Raw genomic sequence first — 23929 nt, forward strand, 5'->3', positions numbered from 1 at the left:
AAGGAATGGGAAACCTGGTGTGAGAGATGGGAGTCCAAAACAAGTGTTTGGAGAAGCAGATCATGTCCCTGTTTAAAAACAGCCTCGTTAGAACACGGAACAGAACTGAGAAGGTACCACTGCTCTCTGAGGGTCAGTTTGCTCCACACTGATTTAAACACATTTCACATGCAGAAATTCCTTATCTCCACCCATGAACCTTTCATTTTGCGTTCCCTGCCAGAGAGAACGTGCTCTGGTGGACACCTGACCCCCAGCCAGGGCCATCCCACCCCAACCGGGGAAGCACGCCCTGGGAGCAGCCTGGAACGCAGGGCCAGGGAAGCACAGGGTGACATTCCCACTTTTGCTCCCTGAGGCCCAAAGCCGGTGATTCCACTGTGGGCAGTGACCACAGTGTTTTCCTGCAGGACTGCTCAGGGTCACGGGGCTGTGGCTCACCCAGGAAAACCTGTGCTCACACGAGTGACGCAATCGCTGCGGTCACTGCTGGAGGAGCAGAGCATGAATTATTCAGCTGGGGGTGACACTGGTGCTCATTCTTGTATGTTCTGCATTAGAAATGAGCCAGGTTTGCCTTTTAAGGATTATAAAGGCCATCCACGGGTGTGAATTGCTTATTAAACCAGAGCTGCATCAGCACAGGATGCAGTTTATGATTTTAGATCCAAATGGGAAAGAAAGCACAAGTCTGTGTCCAGTGGCCCAAGAGTGATCACAGCTGCAACACTCAGCCTGAACGCAGAATGATCACAAGTGCAGAAAACTTAAGCTTCTTGGAAATGCAGACACATTTCTGAGCTCACACTTTCCATGTTGTCCTCACAATGAGGGCTCCATCCCTACTGGGGTCCTGTAAGATGGACCCAGTCACAGCTGTCCCAGTCAATTGTCTGCTTCCAAGGATCCTCACACAATGGATGCCCCCAAATTATGTGCCTGGAATAACCCTTTCACTCCCACCTGCTGTGCCTCCCTTGCTCTTTGGGAACTCCCCTCTCCCAGGTCCCTGTCTCCCAGGCAGCTCCACGTGCAGCAGTTTTCGGTGATGGACTGGTATTGACTGGTATTGACTGGTATTTACTGGCCCTTCTCAGGCTGCAGGAGAACAGCACACACAGTCCACTGTCCCCAGCTCCAGCCCAGCTGTGCCAGGGCTCCAGGAGGGCAGAGCTGTCTCTGGCTGGCACTGCCACCCTCAGCTCCTGCCCCTCCCCTCCCTGACGCTGCAGCATCTGCAGCCTCCAGACTGAAGAGTTAAGTGACTGCACAGCCACTCGATCCAGGATTAAATGGGAACAGATCTCAATGGATCAAACAACTGGCTGGAAAAACAAGGAAGCCCCTCATCCCTCCCACAGGCCTCCTCTGTCCCAGGGGCAGACCAGCTGAAGTATTTCTGGTGACGGTGGCTTTGCCCCCAACTCGTCACCATGGGAACATTTACAAACAGGGTTTCCATTTTGGGATTGCATCACCCAACCCAGGGATTTCACAGCCAAAGGGGCAAAGGGCAACGCACCCTGGGAGAGGGGGGAGGGACCTCTGTCACAGCTTTACAGTGACTCAGGCCAGAGCGTGGCACAAGGTGTCAAAGGTTATCCATGTTTCCAGTGCCTGCTCCCTCCACTGCCCACATGGGCTGCCTCTGCACTTCCCCCTGAACCAGCTGCTCTTCCTGACACAAGTTACACCTGCAGGGCCCTCTGGAGAGAGGCAGGAATCTCCTCTCAGTCAGAATCCAGAGGGAAGCAAACACAGAAACACGAAGTTCCTGGACAGCCAGGCTGGAGAACACGTGTCAGCAGGCAGGTTGCACAGGGCACTGGAAAAGGGACTGCCCAGGTGGGCTGGAGGAGGTTTGGATATGAACTTTTACTCTGCTCTTAAAAAAGTCAAGGATTTTCCAAATCCTATAAAAAGCATCTGCAATTGGAAAAAAGAGACCTTGTTTAAACTCGCCCATGTGGATGTAAAGCAAACACTGCTGGTGGAATGCCCACCTGTGGAGACACTGGGATTAACAGCAGGTGTAGCTTCTTGGGCCCCTCATTAATTCCTTCTTCTACCACAGGGTTATTGTCCCAGAGTCAGCTGGGAAATGACAACGGTGGCACCAGAGTTTACAGAGAACTTCTGGGGAAACAGAGCAGAAATATGACATGTCCCTTCCTCCCTGCTCCCCTCGTGTATTCCAGCAATCCCCAAATGTCCCCATGTCTCCCAGAGATCAGTGAATTCCCAGCAGTATCAGCTCCATCCTCCTCTCTGCTGGCTGGGAGCCCTCACGGGGCGGGAGCAGAGGCAGACACGACTCGTGCCATCAGCAGGACTCGGTAACACTCCGTGATGTCACCCTTTAGGGTCAGCAGGGCTGTCACCAGGGGAGGGTCACTGACCTACAACAAACCACACGTAAGCCCCACGTGGTTCCTGTCGCAGAGCAGAGGAGTTGCTCAGGTTTGCCCCTCCCCTCCCTGCTGGTTCTCTGCTGTTCCCAGCAGGGCTCAAGCTGCAGGCAGGGGGGTCTGACAGTGACTAATCCTCTGTCCCCAGAGTGCCACTGACTGTGCTCCCTGTCACAGCAAGAGCACTGGGAAGGAAACGGCTCCTGTCAGCCACCAGTGAGTGCTGCAGCTTGTGCAAGAGCCAGGGCTTACCAAGAGGCACAGTGTCCACCTGACCCCCCTGCCAGGAACTCCAGTGCCCTCCCTACATGTGACACCAGCAATCTCCTAATTTTGGAACAGGCTACTCATTCTGCCATCCCACACACCCCACTCAGTTCCTCCAGTGCCCGTGAATGCCCATGGAGGTGAATCAGAAGGGGCAGTCACGGCCCTGTGGAGATGTTGGGACCTCAGACCCAGCCCCTGGGACACAAAAAGGCAGGAAGAGCCAGGGAAATGGGGCCGCTGAAGTGGGAAATCAAAAGGCCCCACTGGCTTCCAGGAATGTGCCAAAGGAACGGCACAAAGAAATGTGAGCAGCAGAGTGCTCCGTGTAAACCAGCTGTGCAGGGGGATGCAGCAGTTCCCTCTGGGGTCACTCAGGGACAGCAGCAGCACTTTGGCTCTCGGTGCTCTGTGACAGTGGCCTGTAAGGAGTTATCCCCCCAGGGGTGTCCCCGCGTGTCCCCGTGGCTGTCACTCACCTGCAGGTCTGCAGGTGGCGCCCACGACACGCGGACGCTCCGCTCCTGCCCGCGGTCCAGCGCTCCCCGCGGCTCCTCCACAGCGATCCCCGCCCGCTCCAGCTCCGCCAGCGACTCCAGGCTGAACTCCACGGCCTGGGAACACACGGCACCTCCTCAGCTCAGCTCGGATTAGCAAAGCCCGCACTGCTCCCCTCAAACTGCTCCTGCCCCTCCTTCATGGTTGTCACAAAGTGCTGCCACAAAATCCAGTTCTGGGCTCAAACTGTGCTTTGATTGTTAGGGAAGCAAAGTGCTACTATATTAATGATGTTGCTGACTTATTCCTCCTGTATTAGCCCCCCAAAATGAACCTTTTCAAACACGGCTGCTCTTACGATGTAAAGTTTATCAGAAACCACAAAAGCTGTTTTGTCATTTGCAGAGTGAGTTTTGGACAGAGGGCAGCAGCAGCAGCCACCTGCACTCTGCCAGCACTGCCCACAGCACCTGACACAAACCTGCAGGTTCCTGTCCCTCACCTTCTTGGCTGGCAGCAGGGGGGTGTCCATGGCCCCCACCCTCAGCTCTGCCCGGGCTGGCTCTGCAGGGCCCCCTCCATCCACGTATTCCAGCAGCAGCAGCAGGGACCTCACCGGCTCCTCTGGCTCTAAACAGAGAGACACAGTCCAGCCTGAGCCATTTCAGCTCACAACGAACAGAAAATCGCACCAGGAGGGGTTAAAACCAGTGGTGTTGTGGCACAAACTCCTGAGCTGGCACAGACAGGGAGATCCTTCTTACAGAGCTGGGAGCAGTTCAGGAAAAGGAGGTTTTGCATAATTTGCAATCGCAAACTGCAGTTGTTGCTTGTTTATCAAGTTCCACGCTGGTTTTCCAGCATTCCCACGTCTCATCGCCCCCTGCTCTGTGACAAGGTGTCAGTGGTGGCACTTTACCTGCTCTCAGTGCCTCCTGGGATGCCACAGAGGGTGTTACAGCCAAGGACTCCACGGGCACATCCAGGGGAACTCCCCCCTCCACAAACATGGGGTGTTCCCGCGCCGCTCCCCTCAGGGGGATCTCGTGGGCTGTTTGCTGGGGGGAACAGAGCTTGGGGTGAGTGGCAGCTCAGTGCCACAGCAGCACCAGGGGCATGGGAATCATGGAATGATCCAGGCCGAGAGGATCCCTCCCTAATGCAGGAGCCCTGTCCTTGCCCCTGTCCCTGTCTCTGCCCCTGCCCACCCCTACCCTGCACTCCTGGGCACTGTTCCCCAGCAGGGTCTGCACAAACTGTTTACACAAACATCACCAAAGGAGGCCAAACTTCTCTGTTGCAAACTTGGCTGATTTTGTGAAGCAGGACGAGTGTCCAGCCCTGTCTGACCGGGGTTTGCATTCCGAGTGCCAGAGGCCTCTGCAGACACAGAGCCCGTGGGGAGGAGCAGTCCCTGCCCTGTGTGTGGTGCTGCTGCCAGGCCTCAGTGCTCACTCTGCCCTCACTGCTGGCCCCGTGTCCTGGCAGGGCCTGGGGCACCTGCAGTGCCACCACCTGCCCATCCGGAGGTGCATCCCGGGCTGCTCCCAGATGGAACCTCGGCCGAGCCCCCTCTCCTGGCACTGCCTGCACCTGCCAACCCCTGCCTGCTCCCCCCGTCCCCTGCCTGCACCTGCCAGCCCCTGCCTGCTCCCCCCAGCCCCTGCCTGCACCTGCCAGCCCCTGCCTGCTCCCCCCAGCCCCTGCCTGCACCTGCCAGCCCCTGCCTGCTCCCCCCAGCCCCTGCCTGCACCTGCCAACCCCTGCCTGCTCCCCTGTCCCCTCCAGGACCCTGCTCAGAGCTGTGCTCGGCTCCCACCCCCCACTGAAGGGGGGGACGGGCCCAAAACCCAAATCCCGCTGTTGACAATCAGTGACCGAATATCCAAACCCCAAAGGGTCAGCAGGCCCCAGACCTGCCCTCCTCTCCCTGCACCAGGGCAGGAACACCCAGACTGTTCCCAGGACCCAGCAGGGCTCACCTTGCCGAAGAGCAGGACCCTGAGGCAGTCAGAGTAGTACAGACTCTCGTGGTCAGGGCTGAAGGTGATGATGAACTCCTGGCTCTTCCCGGCCTCAATCTCCCCCTCTGTTGGAGAGACGCTGAACACACTTAAACCACTGTAGTTCTGTGTTCCTGGCAAACAAAAATGAGGGTACAGGTAAGGAAGGAGGACAGTCCATCTTACTTCTCCATAAATTTTAAACCCATCTAATTTTTGTTGGAACAGCGAATAAATAAGAGCTGACACATGGCTTTGCAGCAAAACAGGCTGTTATAAACACCAGATAACTCCATCCATCAGTTTAATAAATTCACCTCCAGAGGAACTGAGGTAGCATCACCAAACCCTTCCTATATTCTGACGTGTTTTCACAGAGATGGACATCCCTAAATATACTCTGTGACAGGCAATTACTGTGTGGGTTTATTCAAACACTAATATCTCCTTCCTTGTGGGTATTTGCTGAGGCTGCATAAATTTACAGCTGCCCATACTGAAGGAATCAGCACAGTTCCTACTTGGGAGCCAAAGGAGGGCTTTAATTTCAATGCTGTGTCAGGTCTGACAGTTGTGCAGATCCACCAGGACAGAGCAGTGCTGCTCTCCACTGCCTGAGTCCTCAGCAAAGGGAAAGGGAAAAGGAAGAACCAGGTTTACCAACAAGCTCTGCTCTCTGCACAGAGGGGCTGAGAAAGGCTGGGATGCTCTGCCGGTCTCTGTCCCGGGTGGGTGACAGCGACTCCAGTTGTGTGGAGAAGGGCAGGGTCAGGCTGGAAGTGTTCTGTACCTGGGGACATTCATTCACACAGCAGCATTTGCACCGAGGGAGTTGATTCCCAGGCCTGGAGGGTCCACAGCTGGCAAAGTGGCTGAACTGGTGTTGCTGCAACATCCCCAGGTGCCACTGAGGACACGCACATTAGTGCTGCCCAAAACGTGCCACACCAACCCCCACCCCCCACCAAGTAACAGACCCTGGTCATTGCCAGACCTGGACAAAATCTGACAGGAGACAATTCATGTCGACCTCCTCCCTACCCCAGTCCCCGAGGTGCTTCCCGGTTTACAGAGGGACTCACCTGGACTGTGGAGGTCACCTGCTCCCTGGCCATGACATACCCCATGTCCAGCACTCCTGCCACGGAGCACACAGTGCCTGGCACCACCCCGTGCCCAGACAGGTGCAGGCTGAGGGTGGAACTGGCCATCCTGATGTCCAGGGTCTCAAAGAACTGCCAGGAGGAACGTCTGGGTTATTCCATCTGCTGAAGGAAACAGCCCCCATTCCTCCAACAGACTCCCTCCCCCAAATGGGGGAGTTTCATCCCTGCTGGTAACACATGAGTTACACACCCCTCATATCCCTCTCCTCTTCCCCCCATTGCTGTTGTATCTCCTACTCACCCATTTATCCTCATCTGGACAAAAAGAGATGACCAGGGCTTTACTTTCACCTGGCTCAAGCATCCCAACTGCCCTCACCAACAGGAAGGGGCCATTGGGGTTCAGAGTTGAGAATCCCAGCTGAAAGGGTGCAACTCAAGGAAAAACGTTCATAAAGGTTGAGCAAAAATAAGTAAGAACATGGTTTATGTGTCTTCAGTCTGAATTAACCATGAACAACTCAGAGAAGCCCTGCAGAGGCAGAGGATCAGGCAGAGACAGTGGCAGGTGTGTCCCACACAAGGATACCCCCACCTTCCCTGGGGAGATGTTCTGCAGGGGAATTCGCTTCATCGTCCTGTGGCCTGCCAGGAATGGAACCAGCAGCAGAAGTGATGCTGCTCAGCCCTGCCCTCCCATTCTCCCCCTCACTCCTGCTCCTCCCTGGGCCAGACACTCATTCCCTGTCCTTGGCCAAGGCACCAGGCCAAGCTCCCCAAGATGCTTTCAAAGCTGCCGAGGTTCCAGCTCCATGTCTGGGACCAAGGCTGCTGTTTGCTGGGCCTCAGCTGGCCAGACGGGCCTCTCATTTTCCACCTAAATACCTACTAAGGGCTAATTTCCCTCCTGGCTTTTGAAAACACAACACTGTGCTCAGAGGACCCTCCTGCCAGGCAGAGAGCACCCACCACCTGAGTTCAGGCTCCGTACCTACGGCCACGTCACCAAAGGCCACGACGTTGTCCCCGCTGTCACCAGTGACCACGACAGGAGGGGCCACAGCTGGGCAGTGCAGCTCCAGGTACAGCGTGTTGTAAGGGCTGCAGGGAGAGCAGAGGCAGCCAGGGAGCAAAAGGACACTCAGCAATAAGAACTATTGCCAGAAAGCAGCTCCTCTCGCAGGGTGTGACTGCAGGGAATGACAGCCCCACCCGTGACTCCTGGTGTTCACTCTGGGCCCAGGCAGAGCCAGGAACTATCTGGCTTCAAAGTTTTCACACAATTATTCTTTGAGCTGCTTTGATATTCGTGTCTTTGATTCTTATCCAACTGGTGGGCTGTGAGCACGAGCTTGTACTGCTGAGCTATGAAGTAATCCAGAGCAGAAAACAAATTTCTCCCCCAGGGGAATAAACTGCCACCATTTCCCCCCAGCATTCCTGGACTATCAGATGCAATACCTGCAGCTCAGGTGTCCAGAGCCCTCCTCTCCAGCAGCCTGCCCACTTGCAACAAAGCAGGGAATGATGTATTTCTTAAAACTCCCAGGGAAACTCCTCATCAGGGAGGCCTGGGCTGCCCTGTAAGCATCAGAACTAGAGAATCCAGGAAGAAGAATCATCTCAGTGAGTGAGAGAGCAAGAAAAACACCAAATAAATATCTACTGAGCTATCTGTGATTATTGTTTCTTAGTCACACGTTCAAAATTGGATGTAACGGTGAAACCAAACGACTGTCAGTAATGGACCCACCCCACAAAGTGGTTGGCTTTTGTTGCCAAAAGAGAACAAAAACTACAAACCCAGAAAGCAGATGTTATCCTAAAGATTGCAAAATCCTCAAGACAATTTCCTTTGCTTGAACACAGCAAATGTTCCTGTGTCTTCCAGTCCTTCTACACCAATGACATGGGAGCACACAGGATCCCATCCCTCGAGTGCAGTATGTGAGCAATACTTTAAAAAGGATTTTTGTTTTATGACCTCTACTGAAAGTATTTAAAAACTGTAATTGTTGGATTGCAATGAACATGGGATTTTAGTCAAAAACATCAATACATCCAGTACAGCCAAACCCCTGGTGCTTCAGTATGTATTTACTTCCAAATTCCTCAGATTAGGCAGAATGTGGCTCTGAGAAGTTGAATTATCTGCTAAACCAGGGACCTCAAGTATCAGACTTTGCATCCAGGAACCCAAATCTGCAGGCAGCACGTGGTGCCAGCGCTCCCTGAGGGGCACACCCTGGCCAGTGACTGTTCCAGTGACATTTCCCAGCAGGATTTCACTGCCAGCACTGCAGGTGACCGTGACTGACGCCACGGGCTGTGCAAACCCTCCACTCAAATCCAGAGCACTCCACGCTGTGCGTTTGGGCCATCAGATGGTTCTGTCTGGTCTGTTCACCAAAGGTTTAGTGGTCCCAGTCTCTGGGGGCCACCAAGCCAGCTCTGTAGCTGTCCCCAAATAAAGCCCAGGCAGGCTCAGCCCGAGCCACGCTCAGCCCCAGCTCCTGCTCCCTGACAGATTCTTTGAAGTCTTCAACCCTTCTGATGCATAAAGGGATTCTTTGCCTCACATGAGAGGGTACAGCTGTGTGGCTCTCAAGCAGCACTAATTTTGGAAACAGCCTCTGCAACACAGCTCAAGCTGCTCCCTCTCCAGTTTGCTTTCTTGTCTACCTACAGCTTTAGTAGATTTATTAAACTACTTATGAAGAGAATGTTGTCTGTGTAGTACAAGATGCTTTTGCTGACTTACTCAGGCTTTAACTCTTCAGGTTTTGGCTCTCCAGAGCTCCTTGCAGCAGTCAGGTTTTCCCTGCTTCCATCCTTCTCAGGCTCTTTGGGAATGGAAATGCTCAGTTTCTTTCCCTCTCTCTTGTCATTTTTCTTCCCTTTGTCCATCAGACACTCAGGGTCACCACTGGGAATCTGACCAAGACAGGAGCTGACAAACACACAGCCCAAGGACACAGAGCCAAGGAGGTGACAGAGGGCACAGAACAAGGGACAGCAGGACTATGGTGACAGCCCACAGACATAGCAGATTTACAGACATTTACAATAACGTAAAATTAAGTTAAAATGGACATATTTTACCCCCTCTTAAGAGAGGAGCTCTGTATCTTATGGGAATTTTATCTGTTATCTCATAATTAAGGACAACCACAGGGGGTCACAAATGACCTGACCCAAGGGTTGCATATAAAGTCCAAGGATGCTGTAAATCTGCAAGAAGGGTAGAAGCTTTTTTTTTTGGTTTGTTTTAAGAGTATTGCAGTTGGCATTTGCCATAAAAGCCCCTAGGCATGCTTTGGAAATAGTTAGCAGGAGATTAAATTATTGCCACAGCACAGTCCCACCCCTCGTCCTCTGCAGGCAGGTCCTGCACGGACCACGAGCTGGGGCTTCATTAATATGCAGATAATTTTATGATAAAAATACCACCCAGAGAAACAAATCTCTGGAAGTGCCAGACCAGCAGCATGTGCTGTTCTTAGCACTCCTTACTTGAATTCCTGCCTCTGGCACAGCTGCTCGAGCTGCCTCCTCCCTGACGAGCCGAGCCGGCAGCGCGGGGTGGAAGGACACGCGGATGGAGCTTCTCTGGGGAGGGGAGAGCACAGCAGGGATGGGGGGCATGGCCCAGCCCCCCCAGAGCACACACCCCACGGCTCAGCATTCACACACAGAGCACGCTGTCCCTCCGAGGCAGTGGGAGGATCCTCGGGATCAGGGCACTCACAGCTTTCCTGGAATCCAGGATGTCACAGCGGGTTTTTTTGAACATTTTTCAAATAGGTCCCAGTGACAACACTGGGGAAATGTGAACGCTCCCAGAAGGCATTAGCCAGAGTTGGTGGTTCACCCTCAGGTCTGATTTAAACCATTATTTCAAACAATGCAAAATATTCCAGCTATTCTAATAATAATTGGTGTTTTGAGCTTCATTCCCAAGCGACAGCTTTGTGGAGATGTGACGATCCAAGATTTGGCAGAACACTGGACATCTGAAGTGAATTTACCTGCCCAGGCAGCACAGTTCCCACAGAAGGTGTAATTGTCACGGGACAATCCTCTGGCACGTGGAATTCAAAGGAAGTGGGTCCCACTGGGGCAGGTTCCCCGGAGCCGATGCGAGGGACAGCGTGGATGAGGCTGTTCCCACTCACGTGGGGGTTGAGCACGTCCAGAGTGGCTTCAGACACAGAGTTCAGAGCTGTTGCAGCAAACTGAACCAAGGAATGAGACAATTCAAGAGGTGGGTGGACTCCAACTGCTTTGCATGACAGCTTGAATTGTCTAAAAATAAACACATGATAAATTGTCTCAGCATAAAATAGTGTCTTAATCAGCCCGGAAAATAGGGAGCTAATCCTGTAGTCCCTATTTAAGCAGAATTTCAAGCTTGCAATGGGAATTTTGCCTAAAGATGAACAATAATACTATCTATTTTTAATGCACAATTGGCCAGAGTCCCTGCTTGAATTCTTCCTCTGTGAACTTCTGGAAACATATCCAGTCAAATCAAAGTTTATGCCATGGTTATTGCAGCAGCATTAGCCTAAAGCATGAAGCATCTGTACAGAAGAGAATTCCTTCAGTGGTTCTGCAGGTTGGGGTGACCTGGGAGCTTGGGAACTGGACAAGGATAAACTTGAGGAGGGGGAGGAAAAGTCACCTCAGTAAAGACAGAAGTGCCAGCCAAGGCTGAAACCAACAGGCACCGAGCAACTCCTGACAGCTGGAGAATTCCCACTGGCCTCACGTGTCTATCCCAGATTTCCCTCCTCAGAGCAGCCAGGGCTCTGATTTCTGGAGTAGCTTAGCAGTGGAAGTGCCTTGGGATTTCAATTTCCACATCACCTATATCCAGTCTCTTACCACACCTGTTAATCTCTGTGGTGCAGGTGAGCTCAAAGCTGTACTCTTTGGCCTTGGCAGCTTTAAAGATTACGTCCAATGTCAGGCTTTCCAGGGGAAGAATAATTCCAAATCCATCGTTGGGTTGAACTTCAACAAACTTCAAAATGGCAGGATAAGAAATTATTAGTTACATTATCAATTTATTAATGAATTAAGATATTACTGGTAAGATTAAGAAAATTTTGTTATTAAATGTGGAAGTGTCTAGGAAAGAAAAACCTTCTAGAGAGAAGTTTTGGTCTGAGTTCGTGATGGGTCTGACTGAAGTGCAGATTTCTCATCTCAGTAACTCGAAAGGGATTAAATCCATTGACTCAGACTTCAGGAGAATCCCTTCCCCAGCTTCTTCCCATCTATGGTAATCACCCTTCTCTAATGTTTATTTACTCTTCTTAGACAACTGAATGAAATCTGATAAAAATCCCAGCAGTTCCCCTGTCTTTGAGCAGCAGATTGCCCAGTGACAGGGCCAGTTAATCCCCACACTTGCACAGTGGTTTGTGTCTGAGTTGATGATGACTCAAGAATGTCTCCCCATCACACTTTAAGCTCATCAGGAAACACACACTGGGAAGTGAAGCCTTCACAGAGCTGAAGTTAACAATTTCTTTCAGCTCCCTCCTTGATTTTAATCCCTAAACCAGTAGAGAACAGGAGAATGCCTAATTAAATGTCAGGTTCCTCTAACTCTGATGCCAATGTGCCAAACCATTTCACACTGTGATCATCCTGCTATTATGGAGCTCGAACAGCCAACTTTGTGCAAAAAATACTTCAGCAGACCCAGCCCACACGAAATCAGCAGCTCCTGTGATTAATCTGCCTTCCACATCAACTTACAGTCAGTCAGAAAGTGCCCAGGAGTGGCTCAGGATGATTCCCAGGGGGCAGTCTGGGCATGCCTTAAAAGCCATCCTGGTTACAGACGAAGCCTTTGGGCACATGGGTGCCAGTTGGGCACAATCCTGAGCCTCAAGGGCACAGCCACATCCCCAGCCTGTTTCACACGTGCCCCAGGAGCTCTGTGAGGACTCTTGTTGGTGTGAAAAACCACATGTTCTGATAAAGGAACAGCAAAACCTCCTCCCAGGTGTTTACACTGCTTGGAAAAGGCAGGGGGTGCAGCACAGAACCAGCCCAGCTGCCTGCACAGGGTTTGCACCAACCAGCCGTGATTTAATTACACTGCCATCGACACACGCTCCCAGGACCCTGACATCTCTTCTGACAGCAGAGGAGGAGTGCTGGGATAACCACGTACCTCTGGCAGCCCCACAAATCCAAACTCCTGGGGCAGGAGGCATTTGTTGGTGAGCGTGACGCTTGCCCGCACGGCTTCGTAGATGGTGCAGTGCCCGAAGTCGATTGCTGCGGGACTGAGTTCCAGATCAGATGTAGAGACGATGGCATGGACAGTGAAACTGGCTGTTCTAGCCTGAAACAAATGCAAGAGCACAGGATGAGAACCTCCACCTGCAGGATTTCAGTGAAATGCCACCCAAAAGGGTAACTGCAAACCAGTTGCTCTCCTCAGTTCCTTGCCAGTGACATGTGAGGTGAGCACTGACCAGGAAGGATCTGACTCTCTGTGTTGCAGCCACCAAATCTCTACAAGCGCTTTGAGCACCTTTTCCTGTCATCAAACTTCAAGCAGTAAAGAGCCACTGTAAGATTAGGTAAGGTTAAGTGAAGCTTCACTAGCATGATTTACATCCGCTGTCAGTCTGATAAGCAGCACCACAAACAGCACCTTGTCCACGATCACCACTGTCACTGGCACCTCCAGGATTCTTGTCTCTGCATTGAAGTATTTCCCTGCATCTTCAGGAAGAGACTGCCTGAAAACCCAAAAGTACAGTCAGTGTTATTAAAATATTGTGGCTGTTTTCCCACTAAGGGGAATAAGAAACTTCTGATGGATTATTTCTGAACAGAAAGAAAAACAAACCCAAACCTGTTACTTAAGGCCTAAAAGTTTTATTATTCACAATTTTTAATCTTAGCTTAATCTTAATTTAATCCTCCTCAAATCCTCCAGTGTAGGGAAGTCTAATTAAAATCTTACATGTGCAAGTATTATGGAAAATGGAAGAAGAATGGTAGAAGGAAATTCCAGTCAAAAATGAGTGACCTGTGAAGTCCCTCCCACCTCCTGACCAAGACAACGAGGGTGCAGTCAGGCCAGGAATGTTCTGGGCTTGTCCCAGCTTTCCTCCAGACTGGCACCCACCCTGAGCAGGAGTGCAGGGGCTGAAAAGTGGCTGCCAGGGACACCAGATGGATTGACCTTGCTCAGTAACATTGGGGTTTTTTGATTTTAAAGACAGGATTTTGGACATGCAGGATTTTAGGGGAGGTCACTGAGGTCAGCATCCATTTATCCTATTTTAAAAAGCCATCCAGTCATTTAAAATTCTGAAAAATCACAAGCTTACTCTCTAATCGGCACATAAACCCTGTGCATCCTCGCTGCAGCCCCAGCAGGCAGGGTTTGCTGTGGGCACTGCTGTCCCTGACCAGCCTGTCTGAGGCCCAGAGAAACAAAGGGAGCTCTTCTGGAGCCCAGCAGGGCCTGGTGACAGAGCAGAGAAGAAATTCCTAAGGGACATGCAGGTTTTCTGCAGGTGAAGCCTCCTGCTCTCCCAAGCTCCACTGCAGAGCTCCAAGCCAAGCCAATACAAACCTGGAGCATTTTTAGCCCTGCTGCTCTATTTTTAGTGACTCCCAGCACCAGAGTGAGTTGTTTCCTGTTCTTGGGTCCCCACAGTGCTCATGTTCTAGTACTACTCATGGAATTACATGCAATCCTTTACTGTATTGTTAAAGAACAGGTAATGAATAAAATAACACCCACTCATCACCATGGTGATCCAAAATCTCACTGCTGGTATTCTGCAACAGGGCTGATGTTCAAAGGCATTGGCAACTTCTTTACAGATGGGAACTGGGCTTAAATATGAGGGAGGAAAGCAGCACCAGCTTTCACTTTGCCACAGGGCTTTGGAAAAGCAGGAGAAATGAATCTATTTCAAAATAACCCAGAGTGGGGGAAATAATTGTGACTGTAAGGACAGTGGGGTGGACTCTAAATTAGCTGCTGTGCTCTGTTAATGGAGTTCCTAATGCCCAGTCACTGAGGAGGCCTCACAGAAATGTGTCACCAGCTCATCAGTCCTTCCCCACTCATCGTGCTCCTCACACCCTCACCTCCCCCCTGCACGAGGTCTTTAACTGATCTGTCCCCTCAGCCAGCCAGATACTTATTTTGTGTGTCAGAAATGCCTTAATCTCATCAAATCTCCTTTCTGAAGCCTCGCCGTTTTTTAAAGGAAGATTAAGGCTCTAAATCCAAGCTCTGGTTCCATCCACTCCGGGAGGGGAACAGTGCTTAGAGCAGATGAAGTTGAGGAACTCAAATATGTCATCATGTTACAGTTGTTGTAATCTGATGGGATTTGGGATGTTGGAAGAACTGTAAATACTTTTAGTTCTTTAAATACTAACCTGGTGAAAATTTTGAGATCAGTGATTAGAGTCTCAGTGCAGAGCCCAGAAATGCTGAGCACATCAGTGAGAATCCAAAATACATCAATGGGACTGCAAAACCTACATCAAAGCAGCAGCAGGTTTGCAGCAGCAATCACTGCCAAAGCTGCTGAAGTATTTGGCTGTGCACCAGAATTAATTCCATTTTCCATTTAAATTTCTATGTGAAATGTCCCACTAAATTCTTTAGCATGGCAATGATGAGGTAAATAAAATTAACAGTGGTTAACAGAAGCTCTTGTCTTTAAATTTTTTAAAACTGGAATTCCTTGTTTCCTACCACTGAGATATGTCTGTGTATGTAGATGTGCCACGAAATGGAGAAGAGAAACTTGCTGGGATGATGTTATATGAAGTGTCACGTGAAATTCCAGATCAATACCTTCATCTTTTGGCGTGCAATGTGCATGGGGAAGAGAGAGATGGACAGGAAGCCCAACCACTCTTACCTTAATTAGCAAGCACAGGAGTTGTCATCCAGAAATTATTTACTCAGTGATCCATGAAGCAGCCACCTGCCCCAATAAGCTCTCTCCTGGCTGAGAATAACTTGCCAAAGACAGGGGAGCAGCCCAGCAGGATTGCAACTGCTGCCACCCCAGGGAGGCGCTGCCTCAGGGGAAGGGAGCCAAGATCATTCCCCCTGAGCAGCTCCGGGGGCAGCAGGGACAGCCCAGCCTGCCCAGGGGGAAGGGACAGCAACTCTGCTCCGCTCTTCCACTGGCACCGCCCCAAAGCCGGAGGGTTCCTGTTGGGGTTGGTGTTGGTTACCTGGGCAGGAACTTGAGCTGAGCACTGAAGGCTGACTGGGGCTGGATGTAGCCTGTCTTGGGCAGCAGCTCCAGGTGCTTGCTCACCTCTTTGCACACCTCGAACTTGAACCGCAGCGTGGTGGTCGCTCTGCAAACAGATCAGACGAGCCTGGGTGGCTCTGGGGCCACCTCGGCAGCACCCCCTGCACCTCCACGTTGTGGTTACAACAATCCCAAGCTGCCTCTGGAAATGAAGGGCATGGAAAACTGCTACAGCAAGTTCACACAGTCGTGTTTCTCTTTTGAGAAACAAGATTTGGGAAGTACTGAAACAAACCCAGCTGTACTGCAAACAGCACACACAGCTGATCCAAACTGAGCCACCAGAGCTCAGCACAGTCAGGTCAGGGGGGAGGCAAAGCCAAGTTACTGTGAAATATCAGCTAATTATTTGCTCCTAGCACACACTGGCTCTCTCTGGATCAATGGGGTGACTGGAACCCTGTGGACTTCTTTAAACAGGTGGGAATTCACGCTTTTATTGTGGCCTCTCCTTTAACAGCAGAGATCCTGCAGGGCTGGAAGTCCCAGCATGGCTGAGCTGGCCCTGCCAACTCCTCTGCTAAACATGGGGATCAGTTTGCCCCAGCAATGGCACACTGGAAGCAGGAAACCTCTCCCTGTTTCCTGAACGGTGGCCCTATCCCAGCACAGCCCCTGTTTGGAATTTGATGCCTAAGTGCAAAATTGCCGAGCAATTTACAAATATTCCAGCCTGTCATTCTCCTTGCCTGGACTGCTTTCCAAGCTGCCAGGCCAGATGGTCTCCTCTAAATCAACAGTTCCAGCATGTGGGACTGGGAGCCTGCAATGATTTCTGACTGTTGACAATCTAAGAGAATTATATACTACTTCATTAAATCAGTGCAGATTATAACCTGCCAAAGAAATTACTTTTCAAAGTGATTTGTATTGAACAGGACTCTGATAAGACACTTTCACCCTTTGTGCTGCTTGATTACTGGGGTCTGTATGACCACAGAAAAAAAGCCCCAAAACCCCAGAACAAACCCAGTATTAACAGATAATTTGCAATCCACCAGAGCTTGCTGGGGCACTCCAGTGCCAGAGGTATCTGAGTCACCTGAAAACTTCATCTTCCACTTCTGCCACAGATGACAACGTCCCAGACAGGGAAATCCAGGCAGGCTCCAGGAGGAATCTCCGCCTGGTGCCACAGCAAAGTATCAACAGCCACCAGAGGGAGGAACTCCTCAGGCCACAACAGAGTGATGAAATCTGCCCACTTTTGCAGGATGAAAAGTTGGTGTGTGACATTCCTGCACATGAAGTGCATGGAATTTCATCCCAGCTGACTGTATAACAGTGTTACACATAAACTGTATGACTGTATAACAGTCTTTCCTAATGATGGAAAACTGGGTGATAAATCAAAGGCTGGACTTGCCCGGGTGCCCAGGACAGGATACTACATATTAAATGCTCTTCATTTACTGAAACTTGGCAAAAGATCAGCAGGATTTTTCCCTCAGTTAAGAAGTTTTGCCCTAAGCAAATTTGACAGCTTCTATCTTTGGGATCCCCTTGAACTCTTCAGTTTTATTAGGGGAGTTATTCTGCTTCTACACTTCTAAGTTTTATCCCTGGGTTATCTAGACCAAGTAAAATCACTTACATAACGACTTGTGCTTGTCATATCTGTAAGCTGAATTTCTGAGATAACAGCTTTACTCATTTCTTTCCAACTGTGAAGAATCTCTGCAGTCTGTAATTCTGGTAAGAGGTTTAGCATGGATGCCTTCCACAGAACCAATCTCTCCCCCACCCTCCCACAGGCCCACCCCAATCCTATTGAAATAGACTGTAAGAAATGCAAATTGTTAAAATAAGAATCCCACAGTGACTGTGCGGGGCTGGGGGAAGACACCCAGCACCTGGAGACAATTAAATGTTCATGTAACCACTCTAATAGCAGGAAATCTCTGGAAGCCAAGGAGCTGGAACATTCTCCTTGTGTCACAGTGCAAACTGAACCAGTCCTCAGACACACTGGGTTCAGAAACACTCAGATATGTTCCCCCTGTAAGTCAGTGTTTGGTCACTCTCCCCAGTGCTCTGCTGAAGGCCTGCAGGGTCAGGAAAAGCTGAATCCTTCCCATTTTACAGTAAGTGCAAAAGGACTGACACGTTTTATCTGGCATCCTATCCCAAGTCTGGAGAGACTCTCAGTCTCCCAAGTCTCTCAGGGACTTCAATGAAAGGTAAAATAGCTGAGAAACAACAAAACAGTATTTTATAGAATTTCCTGACTGACTCAATTATACCCAAAGTGCACTTAGTTTTAGACACATTTATCTCCTTATTGTTTAGGGAGCAAATTCCACATGCTGGGACTGTGGGGCTGCTGTTCCCTGGGGACGTCACAGCCACAGCACCAAACAGGAACAGCACAGGGACCCTGACATGAGTGGGAAGGTGTGCATTGACGCCATAGCTACAGCTGCTCTGGGAATCTGGGCCAGCAGCACAGCCCAGTGCAGTGTCCAGCAGTGTGGAACTCAGAGGGTTTTAGCCCAGCTGTGCCCCTGGAGTGCCAGAGCAGCCCGGGCAGCTCACCTGCTCCGCAGGGTCACGCAGTCCTGGTACAGCCGCTCGTACAGGCAGATCCTCAGATCCACGCTGGGGGTGGGCACCCAGATGGGCACGTCCACAGACACCCCCACGGCGCTGAAGCACAGCTGGAGGGGCACAAACCACAGGGGGGTTAGTTCTGGGAGTCCCAGATCTCACTGACCTTCACAGAGCTACAGCTACAGCCCAGCAGAACACACTATTGTTCATATTGCAGTGGGTTCTTCAGGGGGGCACAGCCAGAGAAATCATCTGTAAAGGAGACCTGAGACGTGAGGGTGTCCAGCAGAAAAGAGGAACTGTACTTTGGTTTGGATTCTGTGACAAAGAACATGAAGGGAGAGCATCTGCCCCTGACACTGAAACGTCTGATGTGCAAAGGGCAAAGCACAGACCAGAAGATTTCAAACTCTTTTCACACAATGTTTTGAAGCAAGTCTTTCACAAATCACTCACTGGTTTGCAGTCTGGGTTGTCAAACACGATCACAAAGTCTGCCCTCACGTCCCCAGGGACAGCTGGGACAAACAGCAGCGGGACTTTCACCGAGCTGAAGGGTCCAATCTCCCCCTCCGTGACCTGAACAAGGACATGGCTTTGATGGAAATGGAGAAACTCACACTGCACACACACTGCCCTACCCCATCTGCAACTAAACCGGGCACACTGAGCACGGGGAACATCAAACACTGTGGAACATGGCCCAGGTCTGATCTCTCCCAGATGTTCTTCCTGCCTCGTCTGGTGTGATGTCACCACACTTGGTTTAACCACAGAACCACACAGCAGAAACCAGAGCGGAACTGTGGGAAATGCAGAAGAACACAAGATCTTTCAGCTCAAAGGAGCCTTTATAGATCCAAAGCAAGGGCAAATGTGTCCTGTGACTTCACTGTAAAAATCAGCTGTGACAGAGTGAGGTCCAGTGGGCTTGAAATGATCATGACCTTTAGCATTTCTCACCAGAACAATTTATCTGATGCAGGCTCAGACCAGTGAAACCTTGTCTGCATCTCAGGACACTCATTACCTTTCCAAGCATAATTTCAGCTGGTGTTTCCTCAGGAGAAAGTTCCACTGAATCATGTGCGTTGCCTGGGCCCAGATCTGATCTGATACTCAACACTTCTTGATCAAGTTGTTCTGGGGGAAAAAAAAAACCACCAAACACAAACCACAACAAACTGCTGGCTGTTTGCATCAATTCACAACAACAGTTATAACCCAACAGAGCACAAGTACATTCCCTGGGGTCAATATTGCAAACCCAGGAATGTATAGCAGTGATGGGAAGTAGGAATGTCTAGAAGGAGATGTGTGCTTGGCCATCCAGCCTCAGTCCAGTCTGGAACTCCACCTGAGCCTTTCATGACAGAACAACTGGTAATGTTTCAGTGAGATAAAGATGGAGATGGTACATCCACAAATGCAAACTCGGAGGGAAGTGTGAATTGGCTTCAAGAGCAGTTTTAGTGGGACAAAGCAATGCAGGCAGGAGGACCTGGAAAAACCACCCACAACCTTTGCATGGAACTCTCAGCTTCCTGAAACTGGAATGATCAGTATTGGGAAGAAATGTTAAAGAACACAGATAATAAAGGGATTAGGAAAGTCTTTCTTCTACAAGATTGGATTTTATTAAGCACATAGTAAACATTAGGAATGAGATGGAAAATGTCTGAGGAGGTTCATCTTTCTGCTTCCTTGTTCCTAGAATTACAGACTGTAAAAATAAACCTGTCATGTGGATTGCTATTCTGAGAAGTGGGGATTCAGTTGCTGAGACAAGGATGATGTTAACAATTTTGCAATTTCTGAGGCTGGTTGGGTTCTGTGTTCTGAGACTGAATTCTTGATCACTAATAAGAAATGAGGATCTCTGCTGCTTTTGATATAATGGTGTCAGGACAGTATTTTTAGTCATTTTCTGTGAGGCAACACACAAAGAAATATAACATTACTACCAGAACGATGAACTAGTTATGTACTGAGGAACTTTGCAAATTGAATCACAGAGTTCATGACAGGGAACTCAGAGGGACAATGCCTGGCCTGGGGAGCTGCAGGGCCGGTGTCCCAGAGCGGTCACTCACCTGTGGTGGCACTGCTGCTGCGGGGTCCCTGTGGCTCCTGGGCTGCACTGGGGGTCACCTCCTCCCTGTGCTCTGCACTGCTGCTCCCGTGCTCCTCGGGGTCACTGCCACGGCCAGGCACCTATGGGGAAACACCACTTTTCTCCTGTGCTTGTTCCTTTCCTTTTTTCTCATTGGGATTTCTAATGACTCTGTCAGAACCTCCTCTTTTAACCGAAATATTTTTTTCCTAGTTGCCACGAACGTGGAGAAAATAGGAACCCGTGACAAAAAATACTAAAATGCTTTAAAAAAATCAGCATTGTTGGTTTCCCCTCTCCTCATAAAATAATAGTTTTTAATTTTATCTCCTGATATTTGGGTCCAGATTATATTAGTACCAAGCCAAATGTACTAAAGTTGGGCCAGATGATTTTCCGAGTCCCTTCCCACCCTGAGCTGCTCTGGGACTCTGCTCAGCTCCACCACACCCCACAAAGCCGTTTCTGCTCGCTTAGGAAATGTCTTTGAACCCACCATCCTCCCAGGGGCAGGTTTCACTGCTGCTCTGGGTGTGCTCCTGTCACCTGCTGACGTCTGAACTCTGAATCTGGTTCCCAGAGCTCCGCTGTTTGTCAGGCTGATGGTCCGTGAAATTGTCTCTCCCACCACGTGGCTGCCGAAGTCAATGAGCTCTTTATCCAGAGCCAGCTGTGAGAAGAGAAACCATTAATTACTCCTGTCCTACATAGCCAGGAATGTCAATTAAATGAGCATCCGCCTTTTCTGATAATAATTATATTATCCATATGCTTCCAAGAGGCACTTACAACACAGTTCTTGACGGTGCATTTCAGTGGGACAGAAAAAGAACCTGTCTGTGCCACAAACTGGACCTCTCCTTCCAGGCTTTCATTTATCTACAAAACAACAAAAAAACCACCCCTAAGTAACTTCCAAAGGTTTAGCCTCTGTAGTGGGATGAAAAGTATTTTCATTCATGCTTTGAGTACCATATTAAAAGATATTTGTACTGATTCCACATTTCCAGTGTAAAACAGTCTTTGGTAACAGCCTGGCTAAGTTGATTATAAGTATTTAGAAACTTGTTCTCTTTTGGAGGCATTTTCCCCAAGCCTACCCTTAGAATATGCCATATTTCAATTTATCAATGCACACAGTTGTCCATGTTCAACAGCAGCTTTTCTGGGCTGCAGCTTGTTTGCTTATTAACAGTTAGGAACTCCACAGTTAATGGTGTTTTTAATCAGACTAGTGGATAACAGGAGGATTCTCCTCACTGTGCACTTACCATTGGCTTAAAGGTTACCATGAATTCACAGGACATTCCAGAAGACATTTTGCCAGGTGGGTCAAAACTATGGAGATAATGAACATAAAACTCCAAATTAAAGCTGTGTATCAAACCTCCAGCTCCTGCCCTGGTAACAATGGCAGGTATTTTTTATTTCACACACACACACACTTGGACTAATTATCACAGAAGTCAGACTGAGTGACAGGTTAATGAGGGGCTACAGAACCCTGTGAGACTTCCTTTTGTTTATTTATAAACAGTGAGATAAAATTATCAATGTAGTTAAACTGAGATTGATTTGCAATCTCCCAAGTAGAGGCAGTGCTTCATTACATAACCTGTCAGCAGGATTGCAGGAATAGATTGATGGGAAAGACCACAAGATTGCAATTGCAGTCCTCTGTGCTCCCAGATTGATATCCTTGATTTTGTCAGCTTTTCCCCTTCCTTTTCTGTCCAATTAAACTGTGTTTAACTCAACCCACGAGTTGTACTTTTCTCCCCCCAATTCTCTCCCCCGTCCCACAGAGAGGGGAGTGAGGAGCTGGGTGGAGTTTATCAGGATTCACCCCTCACAGGCAGGAATTTCAGTTGCTGCAGAACTGGGTTCCTGTTGGGCCACAAAGGGAAAACCAGCAAGGAGTTTACAGTTAATTTACTTACTGAACACTGATGAAGTCCTTGAGGCATTCACTGATCCCCACCAGCCTGCAGTAATTAACACTGTAGGAGGCATTGGTCAAGATTACCTTCTTTTTGTAGGTTTGACCAACATCAAAATCCTTGGAATGAAAACACAGCAGGTGAATGTCAAAGACATCACCTCATGGTCTAACAGAGGCATTAACAGTTTTGTTAACCAACTGAAATCTCAACTGCACGGGAGCCACCACTTCTTCAAAGACCTTATTTTACAGGAATAACATATTTACAAACAATACACAAGTAACAGTCCTGCTGCCCTGTAAAAAACACAGAACAAAGCCCAGCAGGGGGTTTCATCATTTTCTCACCTTTCTGACAGGATTTAAACCCCCCTGAGGACATATTTTATAATTTATGCCCAAGTAGTAAAACTAAGTAGTTCATTTAATCTGAACATAACTCTTCTACAAATTGCAAGAGGCTGTTCCAAATTTCACATAAAGCCATATTAAAGGCTGCAGCAGAAGTTAGATCAAGACAATGGGATATACCTACAGTGGATCCACGTTTATAATCCCCAGGGAATGGGCACTGACCTTGAAATGAATGCAGCTGGGCTTGCTGTGGAAAGCACAGCCCTTGTGTTCACCACCAGGCACTATTTGCTTGGTGAAACTCCCCGGTTGGAATTCCTCCATTTTTTTCTCAGCCATCTCTTTTTTCAGTGCCCTGATAGCCAGCTGTGTTGGATCCACCTCTTCTTTGGGTGTCTGAGAGGGAACAAGCAGAAAAACACCAGGGCTGTGTGGGCTCACAGAACCCACAGCTCAGAGCAGGAAAGTCTGCAAAAGGAAGCTTTCAGTACCCAGCCAGCCTTTGCCAGGCTCTCTCCTGGTCAAACTCAGCCTCCCAACTCCTCCAGGAACAACTGAATTTATTCTCTGCTCTGTGCTGGAGCTTCTCATCACCCAACACTATGACATGGCAGCATTAGCTTTTCTCCACTTTGGAAGTTTTTTCCCCCTCAACTTCTTAAACAAACACTCAGAAATAAAATCAGCTGACTTGTCTGGGATGTCTCAGTTCTGATCCAGTGCCTCTCCATGCAAGTACAGGAATATACACTGACAGGATGTATTGCTGACTGATTTTGAAGTTGTTTTAAACAATTAAACATCATGCGATGTGTGTCTTCACAGATCTCTGAACTAAGTATTGTTTTCTCTTTAAAAGAACAAACTCCTCCAGAATATTGTCAAACAGCAATGACTGATGATATTCTCACACCTGAATCTCTGCATCTGTGTAATAATGTAAAGGCTGCATTTTAACTGCAAAATAGATAATCAGTGGTTTTAAACAAGGTTCTTTCCTATTTGTAATGAGAGACATCCCAACATTTACCTTGTGCAAGTCGTATTCCTTGCCCCAAAGTCCTGGGAACTCTGGTTCTAAGAGGGTCTTTTCCTTCTCTTCCTCATCATCCCCACTCTCCCAGAGCACATCCTGGGGTGTGTCCTCAGGACTCCCTGCCCCAGGAGCAGCTCCCTCAGCAGCCAAGGAAGGAGGTGCTGGAGAGAGCCAGGACTTCTGAGAAAGAGCAGAGGTTTGGAGGATCCAGTTAAAAATGACTCAGAACAGTTACTCCAACAGTTACCATTCCCTGAGGAGATCTAACACAAACATGAGGGCTCTATAAAGCCCACAGGCCAAAGATCTGAAAGTCTGAAGGC

General features: G+C 49.4%; 1 protein-coding gene across 1 annotated transcript in view; it reads right to left on the reverse strand.

The window, feature by feature from the left end:
* Window positions 1–1861: 1861 nt before the first annotated feature.
* CFAP74 (cilia and flagella associated protein 74) overlaps window positions 1862–23929 on the reverse strand; it is a 42551-nt gene continuing 20483 nt past the window's right edge. The window contains 28 exon segments of the mRNA XM_027895279.1: window positions 1862–2399; window positions 3155–3289; window positions 3676–3803; window positions 4093–4231; window positions 5156–5310; window positions 5837–5966; window positions 6259–6411; window positions 6584–6703; window positions 6872–6927; window positions 7274–7383; window positions 7744–7878; window positions 9044–9216; window positions 9796–9891; window positions 10311–10587; window positions 11175–11308; window positions 12473–12646; window positions 12962–13049; window positions 15529–15657; window positions 18147–18268; window positions 18618–18740; window positions 19192–19304; window positions 20255–20375; window positions 20771–20944; window positions 21064–21153; window positions 21546–21612; window positions 22215–22333; window positions 22793–22966; window positions 23601–23786. Of these exon segments, the coding sequence (XP_027751080.1) occupies window positions 2286–2399; window positions 3155–3289; window positions 3676–3803; window positions 4093–4231; window positions 5156–5310; window positions 5837–5966; window positions 6259–6411; window positions 6584–6703; window positions 6872–6927; window positions 7274–7383; window positions 7744–7878; window positions 9044–9216; window positions 9796–9891; window positions 10311–10587; window positions 11175–11308; window positions 12473–12646; window positions 12962–13049; window positions 15529–15657; window positions 18147–18268; window positions 18618–18740; window positions 19192–19304; window positions 20255–20375; window positions 20771–20944; window positions 21064–21153; window positions 21546–21612; window positions 22215–22333; window positions 22793–22966; window positions 23601–23786 (3735 nt within the window). The 3' untranslated portion in view covers window positions 1862–2285.

The sequence above is a fragment of the Empidonax traillii genome, unplaced genomic scaffold, assembly GCF_003031625.1.
Source record: "Empidonax traillii isolate 1590-97213 ecotype Southwest subspecies unplaced genomic scaffold, ASM303162v1 scaffold454:size726355, whole genome shotgun sequence".
In the NCBI taxonomy this organism is placed as follows: domain Eukaryota; kingdom Metazoa; phylum Chordata; class Aves; order Passeriformes; family Tyrannidae; genus Empidonax; species Empidonax traillii.